The sequence below is a fragment of the Zalophus californianus genome, chromosome 1, assembly GCF_009762305.2.
Source record: "Zalophus californianus isolate mZalCal1 chromosome 1, mZalCal1.pri.v2, whole genome shotgun sequence".
In the NCBI taxonomy this organism is placed as follows: Eukaryota; Metazoa; Chordata; class Mammalia; order Carnivora; family Otariidae; genus Zalophus; species Zalophus californianus.
In genome coordinates, this window is record NC_045595.1 from 208,871,885 (window position 1) to 208,895,090 (window position 23,206).

A 23,206-nucleotide genomic window follows, 5' to 3' on the forward strand; every position below is an offset into this window, starting at 1 on the left:
AGTTTGGGGCACCACGGAGACTCAGTCATGTGTGACCAGATAAAGCTTTGGTTCCCTTTGCCGTGTGATCTGCTTGGTGGAGGTGACCCTGGCAGAGGCAGCTGAAGGCTAACGTGACTTTTTGGCTTCTGGGAAAAGCACTGGCTGCTTCTCATTATGTTCACCTACATCATGGCCTGGTAAACCACTGGTTCTCTCAGACCCTAAATGAGAACAGGTGAGGGCAGGAAGAAGCTGTCCACAGACTATTGTGAACGCTCTCAGCTCAGGCTAGCCAGAACCAGCACAACAGTGATCTCCACCCCAAGCGGGGACCATCTTACTCTCTCTGAGGTAGTGCAGGTGCGAGAGAAGGATGTCAGCGTTGTAGCTCGGGGTGAGCCTCTGGAAGTCGTCCTTGGTCATCTTGCACAGTTCCTTCCCGTCGATGTTCTGGAACAGCAAGACGTCGACGTCCGGAAGGCCGTATTCTTTCACTGCCCACTCCAGCCACTGCCGGACATGGTCCGTACTCCACAGTGTAGGATCTGGAAGGGAATGGAACATAATCGATCAACTCCCAAAGACACATTTCCAGGGCAGAGCCACCTCCCGGGTGGGATGCCAGCAGCGCAGCTTTCCAGAGTGACCCCTTTTCCTGCTGTCCCAGAAGAACAGCCTCCAGCCTGACTCAGTGACCTGTCAAAAGAAGGTGTCTTGGGGGAAAGACAAAAACAAAAACAAAAACAAAAACAAAACTCCAACTGACTCACACACGGAGATCATTGCCTTTAAAGGGCATTGTTCTGGAAGTCTGGGATCATTCATACCGTTGCCCTCTGGTTGCTTAGGAAATCTAAAGTTTAATGTGCGGATGATTTTTGTTTTGTTTTGTTTTGTTTTAATCATTCATTTTTTTCACTTACTTTCACTTTTATTTACTGATTTAAAAATTTTTAAAACATGGCAACTTTCTTTCCTTATTAAACTACGGGCATCTTTATATGAAAATAAAAAGTTCAAGACACAAATCCGGAAGATTTTAATTACCATCACACAAAACATGTATTTGTACATAATACTGAAAAATACTGACCACAAAATTGGAAATAAAAGTGTAGGTAAACCAAAACCCCAGCACCTCCAATGAGCAAGTATTTCTGGGAGAGAGCTGTCAGTTCCTTGCTTTTCCCTCAGAGAATTCGGTTTTGCACCTACCTGGCACCTGCAGGGTAGGGGATGGGCTGGTGCACTTTCACACCCAACAGCATGCTGGCAATGTCATCATCCTCTGCTGCTACTAATGGGAGGGGACCTGGGTGGGGTCCCAGAGGGCACAGCCTTGGGGAGATGGAGCAGGCAATCCCTGATGGATATACAGCTGGGACTGTCCCAAATGGACACCCCAGGAGGAGGGATATTTAGGGCCCCCAAACACTGGCAGATGGAAGACACCCAGGCAGAGAGCAGGAGCCCAGAGTTCGAATCCTAGGGTCTCTCAACTTGCTGCAAGCCCTGGAGACTGCTTCTCCTTTCTGTATCTGTCTTACATGTAAAAGGAGAACCTTGACCTTGGTTCTCTGGACAGGCCCTTAGAGGTCGGGCATGCCGAGATGCTCTGATCATAATGAGTGAGAATCCGGTGTAGGGATAAGTCATCCTTTTGAACCACTTTGTAGCTAATAGCTCTAGAACCTTGTTTGGTCTTACTGATGTTTCGGGCTACTCAAGTGTGGGACACGTTGGAAGAGATTTCCAGTCTACAAAAGGAAATAGCAGTTACAGTGAGAAACAGCCAGAGAGTCACACCACCAGAGTTCTCACCTCTTCCCTCCCTGCCTTCCTCCCTTCCTTCCTTTTTCCTTCGCTTTCCGTCTCCCCTCCCCCCATTTCACACACTAATGTTTCATATCTTTTTTAATTGAAAGAAATTACTTCAAATCCAATGGAAGTCACCCCTTCGCTTCCCCCTCCTGAACACTCCAGAAGCAGCCACCATCTGAACTTGATGCACACATCATCCCTATGTATATGTGAATACTGTTGCCATATCAACTATATGTACTGTTTGTGTTTTTAAACTTAACATGAATGATATCTGATTCGCTTTTGGCACCCACCATTATATTTTCAAGATGTGTCCAAGTTAATCCATTTAGGGGTATTCAATCAGGTAAGCAGCTCTTGGGCCCCCTCACATGCATAGACCCAATTTACTGACCAGTGGACATCTGAGTGTCCACCTCCCCGGGTACATGTGAAGGCATCTGCATTGGTCCACAGCCCTGGCTCTACACTGGAATCACCGGGAGAGGGGAGCATTGAACCTGGTCTCATCCCAGGAGACTCTAACTCAACTCTGTTGGAGGGCAGCCAGGGTATCAGAACTATTAAAAGTTCCCCAGTAATTCTTGGGGCGCCTGGGTGGCTCAGTCGTTAAGCATCTCCCCAGTAATTCTTATGTGCAGGCAAGGTTCAAACCATCACCTCCAGGGCCTCACTGCTCAAAGTGTGGTCCTGGGATCTTGTAGCATCAACATCACTTGGGACCTACTTCAAAACACAGAATCTCAGGTCCCGCTCCAGACCTGCATTTTCATCAGATCCTCAGATGATCCATGTGCAAGCACGGGGAGATGCTGGCCTGAAGGGAGGACCTAGATGTGCAATTGTTGGGGCGTAGGGCACGTAAATGTTTAATTTTTCCGGTTAGGATGAGATTTCCACCAATTTTGTGATACTCACACTCTCAACCAGCAATCAGTGCATAGAATCTGAAAACCAGGGAGCACTCTGGTTCTGTGCCATCTGCAAAACCTGAAATGGCAGTGTTGACAGGAAGGTGTGCGCATTCCTGTGTAATCCAAACACACGGGAATGCTCTGTTAGTCCGTGAAAATGGAGTGTGTATATGGAAGGTTAACTTGTCCACCATTGAGTTCAGATGGCTCTTTGCCATTGGGTCAGGATTTGACCTTGGGGGATAAAATGGTCACAACTCCAGACTATTTTTATAAAAGATCTTCTTTCTTCTTTTTCTCATGGCCTGTCATAATTCCTCATTATACTGATACAGATCGTATTTAAGAATCCCCAATTCAAGCCCTCGTGCCCTTCGGTTTTGTGTGGAGGACAGTCATGACCTCTCAGACAGAAGATCCTCCCGTCCACCATCTCCCCAGGTCATTTTTCTTAAATCCCACCACCAGGTATTAGCCAAACCCTTCGTAATTGTGTTTTGTTTTGTTTTATTTTTGCCTTTAACAACCTAGAAGGACTATTTTGGGGGGGGGGGGGCGGTGCTGGTAACCATTTCCTAGAAATCAGTTCATTCTGGGAATGCATTTTCTTCTCTTAATGGTTTAACTAGATATTCTAAAAATTATATATAAATATCTTCCCGAAAGTCACGGGCTTCATGTTAAAATGGTAAAATGACATCTTAGGAAGACAGCCAAAATAAAAGGAAGCCTAATCTCTCTGTGGTCCCTTGGTGTGCTGCTAATTGGTTTCCCTTGCTAAGCCCAGGGCTGTCATGGCTCATTCAATTTTCCTTTCAGGGACTCATGGGCGAGACCCCAGGGGCCAATTCCTCGACCGGCATTGTTCTTATTACCAACATTCTCGCTTTGGGTTGGTGAAACGGCCATTCTCCTGTACTGTTGGCATGACTATAAATCACTACCACCTTTCCAATGAACAATTCGGCAATACATTTGAAACGTCTTTAAAAAAAAATATATGTGCATCGTCTCTGAACTGAAAGTTCCACTTCTAGAAATTTACCGTAAGGAAATAATAGAGGATGTGCGCAACAATTTATTTTCAAGGATGTTCTTTGTAGTGGTGTTTATAATAGCATAACATTGGAAACACCCTAAATGTCCAACCAAAGAGAACTAGTTAAGTTGCGGCACATGTAAGGATGTTCCTGTGATACTTGGAAACTGAAATTATACTGCCGAATAGTTTGATAGGAAAAAATGCTCCAAGTGGATTAAATTGAAAAGTTTGAAAACATTATTGAAGCATAATTAAACTTTGCAAAGAAATGTAAATATATCCATGGAAAGAATTTTGGAGGGCTTGGCAGTAAGAGGTCAACGGTTGTCTCTGGGGAGAAGGTGATGGAGATTTTTAGATTTTTTTTTTTTCTTTTTCACTAAACTGTATTTTCTCTTTTTCTCTCCAATAAACATAGTACTTAGGTTAAAAAATTGTTTATAAAAATATATTCTTCTCTGTTTTGAAGTCAAAACAACATCTTACGAAGGATTTCAATACATTTAGAGATATTGGGACCTATTTTGAAATATATATATTTTATATATTTTAACATATATATGTGTATATATATATATATATATATATATATATATATATAAAGAGGGCACATGAGGTGATGAGAACTGGGTGTTATACGCAACTGATGAATTACTGAACACTACATCGGAAACTAATGATGTACTATATGTTGGCTAATTAAATAAATTATATATATATATTTGTTAAAGTGTTTTTATAAAACTTTCAAGGGTATAAAATTTTAATCTCCCTGTCTTATGCAGTTTACTAATGGGGATTGCTTCCCTTGAAAAGAATAAAGTTGGGCGCCTGGGTGGCTCAGCTGGTTAAGCGACTGCCTTCGGCTCAGGTCATGATCCTGGAGTCCCGGGATCGAGTCCCACATCGGGCTCCCTGCTCAGCAGGGAGTCTGCTTCTCCCTCTGACCCTCTTCCCTCTCGTGCTCTCTCTCTCTCATTCTCTCTCTCTCAAATAAATAAATAAAATCTTTCAAAAAAAAAGAAAAGAATAAAGTTACACAAAGTTGTGTTACTTCTGTTACCTTTTTGGGACTGGATCTCCAAATCCCTGCCCTATAAGTTTACAAGCAAAGAATATGAAAAACAAACTATGGCCATATGATAGAGTAAAGAAGGACGGGCCTTTCTGACCTGTCCATGGAGTGCCATTATTCTGGACCTACTCTGGAGGTGTCATAACAGAGAACACTTTTCAAGAGACAAGCCCAATCTCCCACACATGAAGCACAGGACCCTGAGTTTGCCAGATCCCCACTGTCTTCACAGGTCTCATTCTCAACCACTCCCATTCCGCCATCCTACAGCCACACACAGCTGCCTGCCATCTCCTGAACCAATGCCCCATGCCTGTGCCCAAACACCACCCATTGCTTCCTGGACTAGCCCCTTCTTGTCCCCTCTCCTTCGCTCACCGCCACCTTTGGGCATCTATCTTCGATGATCTTGAGAGCTAAGCACTTATAATGACCCTCTGGGGCTGCACCAATGACAGCCCCACAGTGAGCCCCACCCTCCCCAGGACCTGGACCCGGCATGGATGCTGTAGCTGTAGGTAGCGTTCTGCGGAGTAGGCATGCCGTTCCACATCTTCGGCCCCCAGTGAGCAGCGCGGCTTGGGCCCTGTCACCTGACCTCATGATGGAGCCTGCTTTTCCTCTTCTAAAAACAACATGCAGAATTCAAGGACCTAAGGAAGGACTCCCATAGGAGAAGGACTGCGATTCATTGAACTCTAGTAAGAATTACTGAGTATTTACTGTAAACACAAGTACAACGGGAGATTCAGAGGGCAGCCAGAGAAGGGAGAGATGCCAAGGAAAAAGGTAGTTTTCACCAGAAGGGCTTGGCTCGAACCTGCATTAACGAAAAGCATTTGACAGAATTCGGGTGGCAAGCAGGGAGAAGCCCTTTAGTTTAGGGGAACAGCGAAAACCCAGCTTCAGACCCGCAGAGGCATGGAACACCTGAGGTGTTGAGGGAGCAGCGAGAAATGGGGTGTGGCTGGAGTAGAGGACTGGAGAGGGAGCACCCAGGTGCAGGAGGACGGAGATGAAATTTGGGGTCCCATCAAACAAAGCCTTAAGTATCTTGCTAAGAAGCCTGGACTTTATGATCCAGGGATTTCAGTCACTGAAAATGTCGGAGGAATCAAATTACAATCACATCAAGCAGGGCAAACTCAGTGGTAAAATAAAAGGCTTTATTGGGAGCCAAAATACCAATATTTGGGTTCCGATTCAACCACTGACTACATGTAAACGTTAACCTTTCTGGAACTTGTTTTCTTTTTCTGTGGGTAATTAAGTGAATGTTAGGGGAATAGAAAAGTAAATGAGATAACGTATGTGAAAGTACTCTGCCAACAATAACATCGCAGAGAAATAATGCATCCACACAGTGGATTTCACATCGCAAACTCTGCTGAGATGAACTAAACAATCTCCTATCACAGGGCCAGCCTCTTCCTTTAAACAAAAAAGTCTGATTTACGCTTTATTTTGAGAAGCTTTTGGAGGTGCTTCTGTCAGATGAATCATGAACCGCTGAAGATAAGTTGTTTTGTTTTCAGCCTCCAGGCCAATTGTTTGGAAAACAGCTGTGTCATCAGACCACATCTCAGGGACATCAAAATGGTAAACCCGTGGAGTCCAAGGGAAAAGGAAAAAAGAAGTCATCTGCCTCCGAAGCCTCTTATTTGTATCTTCGATTCCATGGTTAATAGCCACAAGTTTTACGAAGGCTATTTCAGTACATTGAAATGAAAAGAAAAATAATAAAAGCAAAAATGAGAGTTCAAGAGTTGCCCCGTTTAAATTACTGTTGGGGGGTGGGGGGGCAAGCAGTGCATGGGTGGCGGGTTGAAATTATTTTTACATTTCCCTGAAACTGTTTTCTGACCTAGTAGCATTCCACTGCTGCCAGGAAAATATTAAGTAGGTATTTAAATCAGGCAAGAGGATATTGCATTGCTGAAGATGGACTGAATCTTCACGAAACAGAATACCTCATGCAGGCAAACATCCTGTTTCAGAGACCCCCCCCCCCCCAAGAGGAACGAATAAAAGTCAGGTTAAGCAAGAGTCAGACTGGTGAGAATAGCAGCCCTAGTGTCATTTTTCTTGAATAATATCGTGTAAAATATTGGCTTCCAGATAGAAAAATCATCCTTGTTTAAGAAAAAAATACCAACAGAAAATGTACCTCTAGGCCATATCACAGTCCTATGGAGTCTTTGTTTATAAAACCAGGCCCTGGGCGAGTCTGCCAATCTGCTGTCCAAGACGCTCAAAAGCCTGCAAAAATAAGATTTAACATTTCGCCTCCTGGTAGGGAAAGACTTTACATTTACAAAGCAGGTTCAACAGCGAGAACTGGCTTCACTCTGGGCTTCACTCTACCATAGACTGAAATTTGAACTCAAAAAACCTATACTCAAGGCTGTTTCAGAACCTTTAAATTTCTTAATTTATAGATGAAGTTCAGTTATCATTTGGACAGCTACTGATTTCTAATTTTTTTGAATTAGTGAATTCGCCAGTGAATGAGGTATATATGACACTGATTTTTCTTTTATCCTGGTGGTTCTTTTTTTGGTGGCCTACTGTCTGGTCAATTTCTGCAAATGCCCCTTGAGAGTTTAAAAAGAATGCATATTCTCTAATTGTTAAGTGCAGGTTTCTAACAAATAATCATTGGATCAAAATTGGTAACATATACCTAATTTTTAGGTCATTGATCTATCAACTACTGAGAAAGGCAAATTAAAATCTCCCACCTAAAGTGGATTTGTCCTTTTCCCTTTACAATTCTTTACATATTTTGAGGCTATGTTATTATGCACAAGTTCATCACTGTCATATAGTTTTCATGAATGTAACCTCTTCTATTTATTATTCTATTTATTAACCCTCAATTATCTCCACTAGTGCTGTCTGCTTTCTCTTTCCACTTTTGTCAGGTTTGTTTTGATTAGAATTTGACTAGTACCTCTTATTCCATCTGTTTGCTCTCATTCTTTACAATGCTTTTGTAAACAGTGCTTAACTGACTTTCGAGTATATTTTTAAAATCTAGTCTAGGGGCACCTGGGTGGCTCAGTTGGTTAAGCGGCTGCCTTCGGCTAAGGTTATGATCCCAGGGTCCTGGGATCGAGCCCTGCATCGGGCTCCCTGCTTGGCGGGGAGCCTGCTTCTCCCTCTCCCTCTGCCTGCCTCTCTGCCTACTTGTGCTCTCTCTGTATCTCTCTGCCAAATAAATAAATAAATAAATAAATAAATAAATAAATAAATAATAAAAAAATAAAAATAAAAAAAATAAAATAAAATAAAATCTAGTCTATCGCGCTGTCTTTAATGGCAACTTTGGCCTACTTACATGTATTGTTACTGATCTGATTTCTGCCACTTTATTGTGTTCTGTTTACCTTTGCTTTGTACGTTCTTTATTCCTCCTTTCGAGGTATCTTATTGAATCGATCTATCTTTCTTCATTCCCTTTTTTCTCCTTTCTCTACTGGTTTGGCTGTTTAACATTCTAGTTCTATTTCTTTACTTGTTACTCTTTAAACAAAATCCACATTTAATCACCAAATAGATCCTTTTCCCAAAGAAAGCAACGAATTTAGAAATCTTGAGCTCTCATCACCTGTCCTTTGTCTGATATGATGATATTATCCAATGTTTTTATTCTACCCCGTTGTTGTGCTCCCTACTTAGGATGCTGTGGTTGATACTCTATAACCATTTCTCTTTAGATCTATTCTTATATCAACCAATTTCATTTCTCCCATTTCCTTCTTATCTCACTCCTTTCTTCTAGGATCCATTTTCTTTGTTTATTAAATCTCTTGTTATTTCCTGAAGTGAGGTCTGCTAACAACAAACTTTGACCCTTTGTTTGAAAGTATCTTTATTTCCCCCACAATTTACAGAATGGATTACAGTGCACTCTTAATGAAGTTTTTCATTACATTCCTCTGAAGTTTATTGCACACTGGCTTCACCAAGCTACTAAATGAGTCTGTGGTAGGAAAAAAACAAAAAAAAGTTAAGAGCCCAGAAGAGAGCTAGAATCTTGTCAGTTTCTCCGAACTAACTGAAGATTTTCTTCCACTGCCCTCAGTGTTCTGTGTCATTGTTGAGAAGTTTGCTGTCCTTCTAACTGTCATTGTTTTCAGAGAGTCTTTTTTCTTTGCTGGTTTTTAAGTACTTTGTCTTTGGTGTTCTGCGGTCTTGCCAGAATGTGATTAGTGTGGAGTTCTTCTTATTTATTTTTCTCTGTCTTATGCTTATATTTGGAAAATGGTCTTGTTCATCAATTTTGAAGTCAGATTTTATCTCTTCAAATATTTCATCTTGTCCATTCTCTTGACTCCCTCTTTTCTGGAACGTCTATTAGATCTACCCAGCACATTATCACGAGCCCTTTCCCTGCCCTTGACCTTCGTTCATACTCCATCTCTTCGTCACTGTCCTGCACCCTGAAAACAATTTCAAATCTACTTTCCTTAATTCACTCTGGCTTTTTCAAGTCAACTGTTTAACCCATCTATTGAGTTTCTGATACTCTTGAATCCTTTTTTGTGTTTCTAGCAGTTCTCCTGCTTCTTCTTCAAAATTATCGGTTCTTTTCCATAATGTCTTGCTCCTCTCTTTCTGGTTCTTCTATTGTGTGTTTAACCACTTTTAAATCTACTTACTTTATATTCTCAGTCCCATGCTTCAATTATCTAACATTCTTGAGGGCTTAATTATGTTGTCTGTTGTTTCTGCTGAATCTTGGTCTAGGTAGATTGTTTCTTCCTGTTTTTGTAACTTGGAATTACAGAGTCATCTTCAGTGAATCTTTATCTGCAGGAATCCTGTAATGTTTGGATTGAAGACATGTCTCTCCAAGAAGATCTCCTATGTCCTTCTGCCAGGTGTCTGAGGTTGTCCTTAGCCCGTGACCACTTTTTGATGCTTAATTTCTCAGCCTGGGGTTGCTGTGAGAAACACAGTTATGTGCATATGTACATAGAGAGAGATCAGGTCGAACTCCTTGCTTTGTGGAAGACAAAGACCTCATCTCCTGCCCCTTTAAGACCCAAATCTCTGTATTATGGACACTGGTATCCCACCCCCATCCATGCCAACTGCGAGAACCAGGTGACACAGGAGAGTGGAATACTCTGTTCTCACCTCCTTCCTTGCTTTGAGTCGCTAAGGAACTCACTGACTTTCTTCCCACAGCTAGGCATATAAAAATGTGTCAGACTCCATGCTACATTTTCAGGTGCTCTGCAAGAGGAACACCTTGAGTTCTTTTTAAGCTCAACATTTTACTAGGACCAAGACTCTTCTCAGCATATTTTTAACCTATTTACTTCAAAACTTTTCCATTTCCAGTGCACCTGTCAACCTCGCTCCTGCTGTGCTCTGTTTCATGCACTTATTCATTAATCGATTGCCAAAAACTTCATTGTACATATTAATCATGCAATACCCTACAAAAGAGTCAAACACTGTAAGAAAATACACCTAGCCTCAGCCTGCTTGAGATTCAATAATTTCATTAATGATTTTATTCAAAAAACACATGACTAAATTATTTTTGCTGGGCTCTAAACATACCTTTTGACATTCTGACATGCCAATCTATCTCACTGGAGGCAGTCATTCTCAACTTTGCTTGAGTGGGTTATCTAGTTTTTGGATTTTGTTTTCCTTCATTTCTTCCCTGTGTTGTGTCTCCTTGGTTATTCCACAACAACACAGCTTGCGCTCATGGTGTTTTAGATGCAATGACCTGTTCCACTTTCACGTTTCTCCCTGCTTGGGTTCTCTTTCCAAGGGTTGCCATAACAGACTACCACAAGCTAAATGGCTTAAAACAACAGAAATAGGTTGTCTGAGGCTTGTGGAGGCTAGCAGTCTGAGAGCAAGGTTCAGCAGGGCCCTGACCCCTCTGGGACTCTGAGTAGAATCCTCCCCTTGCCCCCTCTCTCTTCTGGCGGCAGTCGGCCATCCTTGGTACTCTTTGGCCTACAGCTGCTCCAGTTCAATCTCGGCCTCCGTCATTACAAGGCCTTCTCCCTGTGTGTCTTCATATCACCTTGCCTTTGTGTGTGTCTGTGTCCAAAGTTTCCCTTTTTATAAGGACACTGGTCATTTTATTAGACGCACCCTCATGAGCTCATCTTGACTTGATGCAATCTAAAAATACTCTATTTCCAAATAAGGTCATGTCTTCAGGCACTAGGAGTTAGGGCTTTAATGTACTTTTTTGTGGGGCCACAATTCAACCCACTCCATATGCATATGTCGGCAGATCTCCCTCTTGAGTCTAGGGATTTCTCCCAAATGCTTGACCTGAATATGAAAAGAAAAGCTATAATTTTGGGAGGTTTTACTATATCTTCAGCACTGTTTATGCACTTCACATGTATTTTCTTATTTCATCCATACAGTGTCATACAAAGTAGGCATTACCATCATCCATATTTTGGTGCAGCTGCAGGCCAAAGAACACCAAAATTAAATGACTTTCCAGATCCCAGAGCTAGCAAATGGCAGATTTGGGGACCCAGGTATGGTAATCCCTGATAAATGACTCTTAACCCTAAGCTCTATGTGGCCCCCAGACTACCTTGTGGTTGGGTGTCCCATGGGTAACTTGAACGTGAAATAAACTGAACCAATTCATCTATCTTCAATTTTTTTCCATATTCATTAACATCCGTCCAGCCACTCATGCTAAATCTAAGCTATTTTCAATCCCACCCCAGAAATGTAGCGGTTATGTGCTGAGTAACACAGTTGACTCTTTTGAACATCTCCTCTAGTCTTTCTTTCTTTCCTTAGTCTCCTTTGAAAAGGCCGTTTCAGAATCTCTGAACAAATTAACAAATGCATCCCACCATTCCATGCCTTGTGTTCCTCCCTGGGTAATTCTGACAGCACAGGAATGAGGATTCAGACTCCGGAGTCAGACAGAACTGGGTTTGAATCCTGGCTCTCCAAATTATTGCCTGGGACATCCTGAGCCATGATCTTGGCTTCTCTAGTTTTAGTTTCTTTACCTGTAAAGTAAGAAAAATAATACCTACACCATAGGGTGCTTATGGGATTTAAATGAGATAATATCTTTTCTACAAAGTGGATGGCCCAGCGCCTGACAACACTCAATAGATGGTAACTGTACCATTTCTGCGTTTATGATTTCGGCCACACATATAACCCCAGGGCAGTTTCCTCAATCACTATCCAGCTTATCATCTAGGAATATAATTCACTTTGACTTTAGGATTTAAGTTTTAGCTGGTTTGGTTGTCTGGTTGCTTGACTTGGTGCACAGAAGCAATTTAAACAGCTTATAGAAACACACTCCATGATGTAGACGTAGTGGGAGAGATCCTTGGGAGCGTTTAGTGGTAGGTGAAATGAAGACATGTCGTCTTACCAACAAGTTCTGTAGCTAGACGTGAGCACGGGCTCTGGTCTTACCTACCGGTGTGAGTGTCCCTGGGAGTGGCGCATCCCTTCCCTCTGGGGCTCCATGTTCTCATGTGTAAAGGAGGAAGTTTGTGATTGTTTTCTCTGTCAACCTGACTGGATCATAGGACGTCCAGACATTTAGTTAAACATTATTTCTGGGTGTATCTGTAAGGATGTTTCCAGAAGAAATCAGCATTTGAATTGGAAGACTGAGTAAAGCAGTCTGCCCTCCCCTGTGTGGGTGGGTGACATCAATTAACACACTAAGGACCTGAATGGAACCAAAAAGTGGAGGAAGGGAGGAAGGATTTGCTCCCTTGGCCTGGCTTTTGAGCTGCAACATCCATCTCCTGCATTTAGGTCTCTGGCTTTCATGCTTTAAGACTCAGACTGAGGGGCGCCTGGGTGGCTCAGTCATTAAGCGTCTGCCTTCGGCTCAGGTCATGATCCCAGGGTCCTGGGATCGGGCCCCACGTCGGGCTCCCTGCTCAGCGGGAAGCCTGCTTCTCCCTCTCCCACTCCCCCTGCATGTGTTCCCTCTCTCACTGTGTCTCTCTCTATCAAATAAATAAAATCTTAAAAAATAAAATAAAATAAAATAAATAAGACTCAGACTGAAATCTACACCATTGGCTCTCTTGGGCTCTCAGTTTGCAGACAGAAGATTGTAGGCTGCGGGACTTCTCAGCCTCCATAATCACATGGGCTAATTCCTCATAATAAATAAATAAATGGGGAAGGGGAGAGAGACAGAGGAAGAGATTGGTTCTGTTTCTCTGAAGAACCCTAATACCAAGTTGAACTAAGATCATCTAGAGTCTTGTACCTCCAACTCCTGTGACTCCATGATTCTTGCTAACTGAATCTGGATTACCATTAACTCAATAAATGCACATTTACTGACCTCTGCACACAGGCCACGAGCTTGCTGCTGCTTTGTCTGGCGGTTAAGAATGTGAAAGACATATTCCCCAACTTGCAATCTAATAGAATAGACAGGCTCATAAATAACTAACTCTAATACAGGTTCAAACATAATGGGTTTACCGTCTGAACTCGGTCAGTGGGTATACTCTTCTATCACTTGTTATTCATCTGCTTTCAAAGCCCAGCTTGGAGATATTTAGGAGGAATCGTGTGAAAGCCGTGTGGGCCCTCTGCTACTCCAAGAACTCAAAATCTTGACTTTACAATAAGCCAGACCAGCAAAGACTCACACTGGGCATATGCTCTCCCTCCGCATGGAGCTGTTCTCTAATGCAATTCACTCTGTTCATAAAGGATGTCACAAGAAACACGCCAGTGAAATGGAGCACTGCAATCATGTCAGAATGATGGTCATTTCTACAGTCTCGTTGGACCCCAAAGGGAAAGTCCAGGGATCCTGCGTGTAGGATTCAGAATTGAGAAAAACATCACCTTTCCTGTGAAATGAAACTTCTTTGTGAAAACAGGGATTATGTCCCCACATGACTTTTTATTTTGGCTGCCAGGAAGCTCAAAGCCATACGATATTGTGGCCAAGCTCATGGTCAAATGTGGTCAAAATGGCTGCATTCTTCTTTCATGTGATTTTGGTTTTCCATTAATATTTTTAATTGCCTCAGGACAGATTCTTAATTTCTTTTTGATCAGTAGTTTGGTTCGTGTATTTATCAGTAGCCTAGTACACAAGGCATCTCAAATCCTCCAGGGTACTAAATGGTATATGTGTATTTAAGTAAGTATGAGATGCATTCTAGAATATAATGTGGAACAAAATAAAGCATGGTAATAAAAGAATTGGTCAGGTGTCTTATGAGAAGCAAGTAAGTTGCCAAAAGATTAAGGTTGGCTTCCTAGACAGGGGGGGTTGCCCTGAAGAAGGACTTGTGAGCAGAGAATGGAGGAAGGGCATTCCATCGGAGGGAACAGCACGGATGGAGAAACACGGTTATGGTGATGCAGAGTGTGAGGAGAGCACGTGACTGGGGGGCAGGATGTGGTAGAGAAAAATGGCGGAGCCTGCAAAGGCATTTAAGAATCGTATCATGAACAGTACCAAGGAAGCTGTTTATTGTCATCTCGTTCCTCCGATGTTTTGAACCATTTGTCTGAATCAGTCATTTGAGCTCTTAACCCCATACTCTCCTGTCAGGAACCACTGACTTCATGTGGATGGGTCTGATCTACTTCTGACTGGCTCTGGCCACTTCCTCTGTGACGGGCCTAAGAGTAGCAAGTCCTCACTGAGCACCTCATGAGTTGAGGAGAAGGGACCTCGTATGGAGGGGCTGAAGAAGACAAAATACCAGGAGTTCCAGCCATGGGTGTTTGGGGGGCAAGAATAGGGGATCTTAAATCATATAAGAGCTTTTATTCATGGTGACTGAAACACAGTAAGTGCTCAGTGAATGAATGAATGAAGCAAACACGCGAATGTGACAACTCTTTATCTCTGAGACTTCTGATTGCCAGGAGTGCTCGTGCTCAAGGCGGATATTTAGAAAATAAAAGTAGAAATGTTTGACTGAGGAATCACTCAATTACCTCTGAAACTAATAATACACTATATGTTAATTAACTGAATTTAAATCTGAAAAAAAGTAGAAATGTTTGAAAAGTCCAATGCTTTTGCACCCATTTTAGGGAATAAAAACAGAGAAAAGGAAAAAAAAAATCTTTCAGAATGATGTAAGCTGCTAAAACCCGATGTCCTGTTGCATTTTGCAACTTTTAAAAGAAAAGTGGATGAAGACTGTGCCTTCCTCTTTGTTAGCCTTGTTGGTTAGCACATCGCCAAATGCATTGTCAATATGGAAAAGGCTACAGGGACTGCCAGAGCTACAGCTGGTACCCAGAGGGACAGCCTCCCCGATGGCAGATGCTTCATGAGAGGTCTTGAAACTGAGATGCTTTAGAATACCAGCTCCACGGTGCAGTGGGGATTCATTTGTTTCTCAACGGTGATCTATGTTCACAGACTTGGCGAGGCAGACGTGGGAACACATGGAAGTCAGATGCCTACATTGTGCCCGAGTCGTCTTTGCTGTTGATAGGAATGAAGCCCAATGCCTACAGACCTCATACTGTGCTTGGTCCAGCTTGTCAGACTGGAGCCCAGGGATCCATCTCACACCATATTCTGTACCTTTAACCACCCTGGGTTTTCCTGTGGATACTTTGACACGTGGCCTTTGCAGATATTTTATTTTATTTTATTTTATTTTATTTTATTTTTTATTTGAGTATATTTGTCACACAATGTTACATTAGCGTGCCACCAACGATAGGTCCCAAAAATACATCCCTAAGGGAGAAGCATTAGGAAGACAAAATTCCTTCCCACCAAATGGGTGACTCTTCATTTTTTAAACTGTTTAGAACATCAATGTGAAATTGTTGGTTATTTCCTATCTTCCTGGCCACTCCTTCTTCTAAAAGTAACCTGGCTTGCCTTTATTGAAAACCGTTAATGTGTATTTAAGTAAAATTTATTCGGTGTCTTCCATTTAGATTAAAGCTTCTCAAACCGTATTATGCATGAAATCACCCAGAAAGTGCATCAACAATGTGGAATCCTCAAGCCTCCCCCACATCCAGATTCAGGAAACTTGGAAATGTGCATTTTCAAATCACAAGTCTCCCAGGGAATCCTGACGCAAGTGGTTTTGATCGTACTTGAAGAAACATTTTCCAGTTGACGTCCAAATCCAGCTGAGCCAACCAACAAAGTGCCATTTCACCAGGCCACACATGTCTAGCTCCTCGTAAGACTAATTGCACTGAATGACCTACACTGAATGATCTACAACCATGTCAGGAACAGCCCAACCCCAGGAGATGTAGACTTAGACATACAGATGTACACCAAATAGACAGACGGACAGGTTGATAAAAAAGTACCAGTGTGATTTATTGTCTAACCGGTGTACTTTGAGAGGGAGAGACACAATCTACAATTTTTTCAGGACACCAGGTATAAGCCAGGGCTTTCTGGAATGTCTGCTGGTCTCGCTGGTTGAGTGTTTTTCTCATGACTTCCCTGCTCCTCTCCTATGACAAACCAAGGAATACATTTTTCTCTAGACTCAGAATGAGCAGCTGGGCCACCCTTCCCACACCACTTTCCTTTTTATCCTATGAACACTTAATCACGTACTAATTGAGGCATCCCCTTCCACCGCCTGCGGACACCTTGGAACCAAATGACACCCACCTTTTGCAACTGTGCAAGATTTAAAAGTTTGAGTTTTAAAAGCCAATGTTTAGAAATACATAATTTTTTCAGCTATCTTTATGATTTGCACTTCTGAGTGTCATTCATGGGTTTAACTAGTAGGAACTCTATGTGCCAGGTGGAACTAGGTTTGGAGAATTCCATCTATGTGCGCAGAGCACTCTATGGCCAAGATGTGCCTGCCATGAGGTGCCTGGATCCTGGGCCCTGGAGCTAGGGCTGAAGATACAGACGCAGCAGCTGACAGAGCTGCCCCCAGGGTCTGCAATCTCATGGCCACATTGGGGAATTATCTGGATTGTGCAATGCAGCTGCATGTGTGTGTGCGGGGGGGGGGGGGGTTGTGGAGGTGAGTGGTTGGGTGTGGGGGGGTGGATGTGTGGGTGTGGGTGTGTGGTGGGTGTGTTCATCTGTGTGTCTGTGTATGAGCACACACACATGAAGCTTGGCCAATAACTGAAAGACTCACAACTTGCAAAACCAGCCACAACTAGCTCTCTTACAAACACTATTAACTGAATAACTGCCTGCACTGGTGTGAAGCAACCAAAGGAGGGAACAGCTGAAAGAGGACTTTCTTCAGGGGATGAAACCAGTCTTTACACAAAACCTTAAATATGAGCCAATCTGCATGACCGCCATTCCACCCATCCAACTGACATTTAATGAGCACCTACTATACAATATCAGGAATGGTGGATGCTCTGATTCAATTAAATTGGTTCTTTGCCTCTTCCCCTATATAAACATCTCTCCTGTTTTCTCATCATTTCCCTTAAGGTAGAAAGCCTCAGTTCTGTCCCTGCTGGAAATGATACTGATGACTTCAAAGCACATTGACCCCATGAGAGAAATATGACCCCAGCAGTAAACAGGGTGAGTGGCACCACACATTACCTCCTGGGTCTGTGATTCTATGAAGAACCAAGACAAGAATCTCTCCCCGGAATGGTTCTCCCATCTTAGAGAATGAAAAACTTTGTTTGCCCGAACTGAAGAAATGACACTCTTAAGAAACAAGGCTAAGGGAGAGACAGGTGTGGGTGGGTGCACTTTGGGTTCCTACCTCATTCTGTTCATATCCAGACAGCATCTGAGGCAACAGTACCCCTGCCCTCCATTTCTCCCCAGGAACACCCTTGCTCTCAACCTCTTTTAGGTTGCCTGCCTTGGACACTTGCATCTCCGTATTTTTCCCCATCAGCAGGAACCCCCCTTCTGTTCTCCAGCTCAGGAGCGAGTCACGGGTTTCTGGTAAGTAGCTCAGCTCCCGTGATCAAACCGAATACAGGGCTTCCCCTATAAAAGTCAACTGCCGTTCAATCAACATCAAAAACAGTTTTGTTCCTGTCATCAGGTACACATGAGACTCCACCTCCACTGTCTCCAGGAAAAGTCTCACAAGATGCCTCGAGATGAGGGATGGCCCCGAAAAATAATGCCTTTCATATCAACCACACCAAAGCAGCTTCATGCAGTTTGCTGAAAGCCACCACCACCCCACCACCCACCCCGCCAGTGACAATCCTGAAGTGAAGCTCAGTCCACAAGCCCAAGCTGGATGTTCAGCCAGGTCCGCTGTGCTTCGCCGTCTATGTGGAAGGCGACAGAAGTCCATGAAAGTGACTTACACAGACTAAGGGGCAGTAGGATGGGAATCACACCACGGAGGGGACTGGAGCCCAGTCACCATCACACTTCACAGAGATGAATTTAGGTGACCGCTGGAGCAAGGCTGAATCAAGTTTGTGCGAACCTCACCCACACACAGGTAGCCTTTCATCCATTCTCCCCTCAGCTAATGTTCCTTGAGCACCTAGTGTATGCCAGGCACTGTGCTTGGCCACAGAGGTTGGGCCTTTGGGGGGCTGAGGCTGTATGGAGGGAGGAAGCTAATAAGCAAACGGTCACATGAATGTGCAGTATAATGACAGACAGGAGTGAACACCGTAAAGACAAATAAGGCAGGCGGGGGCTGAGGTCCGTGGGTGGAGTCGGGAATGGCTCTAGGTGGGGGGCCCTCAGGAAAGGCCTCTCTGAGGAGACATTTGCACTGAGCCCTGATGAAGGACAGAGCTACCTGGAATCAAGGGTTTCAGGCTGAAGTGACAGTAAGTCCAGGCCCTTGAGGCAGAGCCACAGGGCGACCAGATGGCCGGCCTCAAGGAGTGACAGAGGAGAGCCCACAGGGGCTGTGTCAGGAGCCGAGACTGAACCCAGCACCTCCAGGAAGAGAACGAAGGGGCAGGAAGGCCTATGTGAACTCCAACTCAGCCTCTTATTAATTGTAGGCCCGAGGAAAAGTTAGTTGACCTCTGGGAGCTCCATTTTCCTCATCCGAGAAATCATGATAAGGATTCCTATTTCCCAAGATTTCCTGAGATGGTGTCTCCAAACTGCTCACCAAAAACCCTGACATTGATGAAGGACTCACGAAATCATCACTGTGGCCCTGGCATTTTGGGTTTTATGCACCACGTTTCCTCTGAGGAGCCGTGTGTAAGTCACCTCTCCTAGTCCCTTCAGTTTTGCTCAACAAGTTAGTCCCTGGCATTTTCCTCAAATTCACAGCTATTGCTTTGGTTTGAGTTTAGAATTACTTCTGTGGCAAAGAATTACTCTGGTTCTCGGAATCTGTATTGTAGGGATAGCTGAAATTTTACTTTGAGAACAAGCAATACACAGCTCCCAGCTTTTTTCTTTAAAAAAGAAAAAAGATTTCTTTTTTCAAAAGCCTACCATCTAGTATGAGTAACATTTCATTAAAAAAAAAATACCTAACACCAAATAATCTCAGAGAAAGGGCAATTTTTTCCCTTGAGAGGTCACTTCATGGATTTCCATTCTCTCTCTCTCTCTCTCTCTCTCTGTCTCGCACATACACACACACACTGATTGGTGGACATTTCACCAAAGGTGGCCAGACTCCTGCTGGCCTCCATGTACAATAGTTCCTCTAGATCAGTGAGGGTGATGGAAGCCAGAAGCAGGAAGAGAAAGCGGAATGGTGCTCTGGAAAAGCACGGTTTGCAGACTGAGCAAAGTAGGAGCATCTGACCTGCCGGGACGATGACTCTGCGTTCGTTCGTGGTCATGTTTGGGGGCGGCATGTGCTTCTCCTCCATGTAGCTGCCATAATTCATGCCCACAGTGTCTGGGCTGCCCACCATCTTCCCGCCTTTTGCCATGCTGCATTCATCCGGGGAGTTCCTGAAGGGGAAGAAGATAAATCCTCCCATTATTGCTGCCACTGAGAAGCCTGCCTCGCAGTCTTCTTGGATACACAGAGAGAACCAAAGAAGGGCAAGGTGGGGAGGCTGATGAAGGAGGAGAGAAGAGAAGCAACAAAGGGCAAATACAGTATCTGCTCTGGGCTGAATGACCGTGTCCTCCCAAAACTCCTTTCTTCAAGGCCTGACACCCAGTGTAATGGTATTTGGAAGTGGGGCCTTTGGAAGGCGATCGGGGTCCCCATGAAGTCATGAGGGTGAGGGCCCCCATGATGGGATTAGCGTCCTTACAAGAAGCAGAAGAGACCAGAGGCCTCTCCCTCTCTGTCTCCTCTGAGGATATACAGAGAAGGTGGCCATCCACAGCCCATGGAGGGAGCCCTCCCCGGACCCCAGCCCTGCCAGCACCTTGGTCTTGGACTTCCAGCCTCCATACCCGTGAGAAATGGATTAATACATTCCTGTCGGGTAAGCCCCCCAGGCTGTGGTCTTTTGTCCCCGCTGCTGGAGCTGGGCTAATACGGTGGCCATGCTCAGTTGAAAGACAGGCCAGGCATGGGGGAAGCAGAGCTGCCACCTGGCTTCTGTTTCTTAAGCCAAGTCCTTCTGAAACTGTCATGTCAAAACTCCCCTGGCGACAGCTGTTTGGAAACACTTGCAGGGAAGAGCGCGCTGCCATTGTCCTCTCTCTGCGACTCTCAACGGGCTGTGTACGCAGATGCTCGGAGGCGACACCAGCTCAGAAGGCACTCTGCCAGGCTTATCCTAGAACAACAGTCCTCTTCCAAACCTCAGAATGAAATCCTGGTGTCCAGTTCCAAATCCCTACCGCCGATCTTTCAATGTGGAGCTTTGAGGGTTCACCATGTCCCCAGCGGAGGTACAGGCAGGTAGGGCAGAGACGGAGGCAGGCCTGGTACCCTGGGAGGCGGTGGGAGAGAGCACTGAGCAGCCCTGAGGCTGGGATGGGGTGTGAAGCCAGCTCTGAGGATGCAGAAAGGGCCCAGCAGCTGGGCCCAGGTAACCGTTCACAGAACTACTGTTACTAAGGCAGCCACGGTCATTTGGATCAAGACAAACCTGCCTTTTTTTCTGGAAATATATATAGTCAGTGACATTTGAAGGTTATAGGATATGGTAAAACATCTAATGGGGAAACCCCAAATGGAAAATCCAGCTTAACCAGGAAACAGAAAAATATGTCGATGCCTTTTCGAAGGTGAACCCACAAATCATTAACTCGAGATCCTGAGAATTGGGTTACATCTTCTAAGGTGGATTTCTAGCAATTGCCTCTCGGGTTCTACCCAACACAGGGTTTTTGTGCTCTTGGGAATCTCCAAATCTTCACTGGATGTCGGATTTCCCTCCCATGTCTAAGGCCTTGAGGTTGTGGGTTCCACTCCAATGAGCTTTTCTTCAACTTCTCCACACCTCACTATTTGGAGCTCTGTAGCCAACTTGTGGCATCATGGAACTACAGGCCTGGCATGGACCTGACCTTCAAGTCTCAGAAGGTCAAAACCATCTGAGGCAGAAGGGCACTCTCCGGGTGGGACAGGGCTGGGGTGGGGTGGAGAAGTTCATTCAAGAGCCAAAGGCATGGCAGAGGTGTGGACAGAAAGGGCAGACTGAGGGGCAATGCCCTGGGAAGAGTTCATTCAGCATCTTTAGAACTCTGAAAAATCAAAGTTGCTTCCCAGCATCACTGGCACACATGCCTGGTGCTGATGGAGGGAGCTTAGGGCTGATGGTGAGGAAAGTGCAGGTACATCTATGGGTAAAGATCATGGTCAGGGTCAGAGGACTAGGGCCCTACCACAGGCCTGGAAATACATGGTCCTGCTTCATGGCATCCTCACAGCTGTGCTAACATGAAGGAAATTTAAAAACAAAAACAGTCTGAGTTCCCATGGTGCGGATTCTCTATATTTCCACCGCTGCCTACACATGCATTATTTCCTGCTGATGCTACTTTTCCTGGCTTCAAACACTTATCTCTAGAAGCCCCGTCCTAATATCACAACATGGAATGTCTTCACTTGAGACTTAGTTTCCTATCCCTTTGGAAAATTCCATCAGTTGAGCGGAGGCTGTGTGTTTTGCTCTATTTGCCTCAAGGAGAGGAGTTACTAGGGACTAGAGGACAGAGTCTAAAAGATTTGGTTCTTTCGGGAAAAGGCTTTAGATGTTGCTCAGCGGATGAAGGTGATTCCAGCTACAACAATAAAGTCTAGGTGAGCACTGCAGGTTCATTCATTTGCTCATCTGTTTAGACCACTTTGAGTGCCTGCTATATACCAGGCACCTTAAATCTTCTCTTCTCCTGCAAGACAGGTAAGCTTTCTCTTTCTCAAAGAGATATTAGCACTCCTATGTTCATCCATCCAGCTTCCATTGTAAAAAAAAAAAACAGCCACGTGAGCCCCTCAGACCTGATCTTCAAAAGCTGCACCTTCAGAACACTGCATTCTGTTTTAGCTTCAGAGGAAGATAGAATGGAACCGTGTTCTTGATCATGTCAAATAGTTTTTGTAAAAACTCTAGGGGAACGGCAGCCCCAAAGAGAGGAGAGGGTCCCACCACAGGCCTCCAACATGCTGGACTCAAGCAGGTAATCAAGGCACAGGGGCCGCAGGTGTGCTGTTCTTACTTCTCAGTCATTTCTCCTTGTTTATTCTCTCGGGAATTTTCACAGCACCAAAGCAGCATATATAGGGGTGAGCCCTCTCCTGTGAGCCTAATCATCATTGGTCCTCCGACAGCCTGGGGCAGCAGGTGTGGGCGCCATCTCTATTTTTCCGAGGTTTAAACTGAGTACACAAAAGGGAATGGCCTTGTTCAAGCTCCAGAGCCAGGAGGGGTCCGAACTAAGACCTGAAGCTGGACAGCCTCACCCACTGTCCCCAGGCAGAACGCCTCCACCAAGGCAAGGGGAGATGCTGTCCTTACAAGGTAAAATAGGCCTTAATTTCAGAAAGGCATTGAGACCTCCCTGCCCATGTGTTACTCTGGTCAAGGCATGCATTGCCACACATGCACAGTTCCTATTCTAGGACATCGCTGTAGCCTCTGTTCATTACCCGGCACAGCAGGTGTGGAACCCAACCAGGACATGTCTTAAAAAAAAAACCTAAGCAAGAGACATAGACAGTTCCTGGAGTAGATAATTTTCTTCAGAGGCATCTATTTAGACACCACTTTATTTAAGGAAAAGAGAATCTTAACATGATTCAGAGAACTGAGAAGTGTCTATTTGAAAGTCTCCCAATAAATACATGTTCACCTCGTGGCCCAGGTGTGATAAGGAAAGCCCCACGCTGCAGAAATCTGTCTCCTGGCTTACTGCACTGTAACTCCACAGATGTTGTGCATACTGACGTTTGCAAGTCAGCAGGGAGAAACTTCCCAGGAACAGTTTGGTATTCCACTGGCATCAAGCCCTGCCTAAGACAGAGGGTCACGTGATCTCTATTCCAC

At 44.4% G+C, this 23,206-nt stretch overlaps 1 protein-coding gene across 9 annotated transcripts in view; it reads right to left on the minus strand.

The window, feature by feature from the left end:
- Positions 1–23,206, minus strand: part of ERG (ETS transcription factor ERG) — a 252,399-nt gene that overhangs the window by 19,686 nt on the left and 209,507 nt on the right. For all 9 annotated transcript variants that reach the window (XM_027584632.2, XM_027584631.2, XM_027584639.2 and 6 more), the window contains 2 exons: positions 19,555–19,706; positions 324–527 (listed from right to left, as the gene is read on the minus strand). In XM_027584632.2, the coding sequence (XP_027440433.1) occupies positions 324–527; positions 19,555–19,706 (356 nt within the window). The remainder of the gene's footprint in view (positions 1–323; positions 528–19,554; positions 19,707–23,206) is intronic.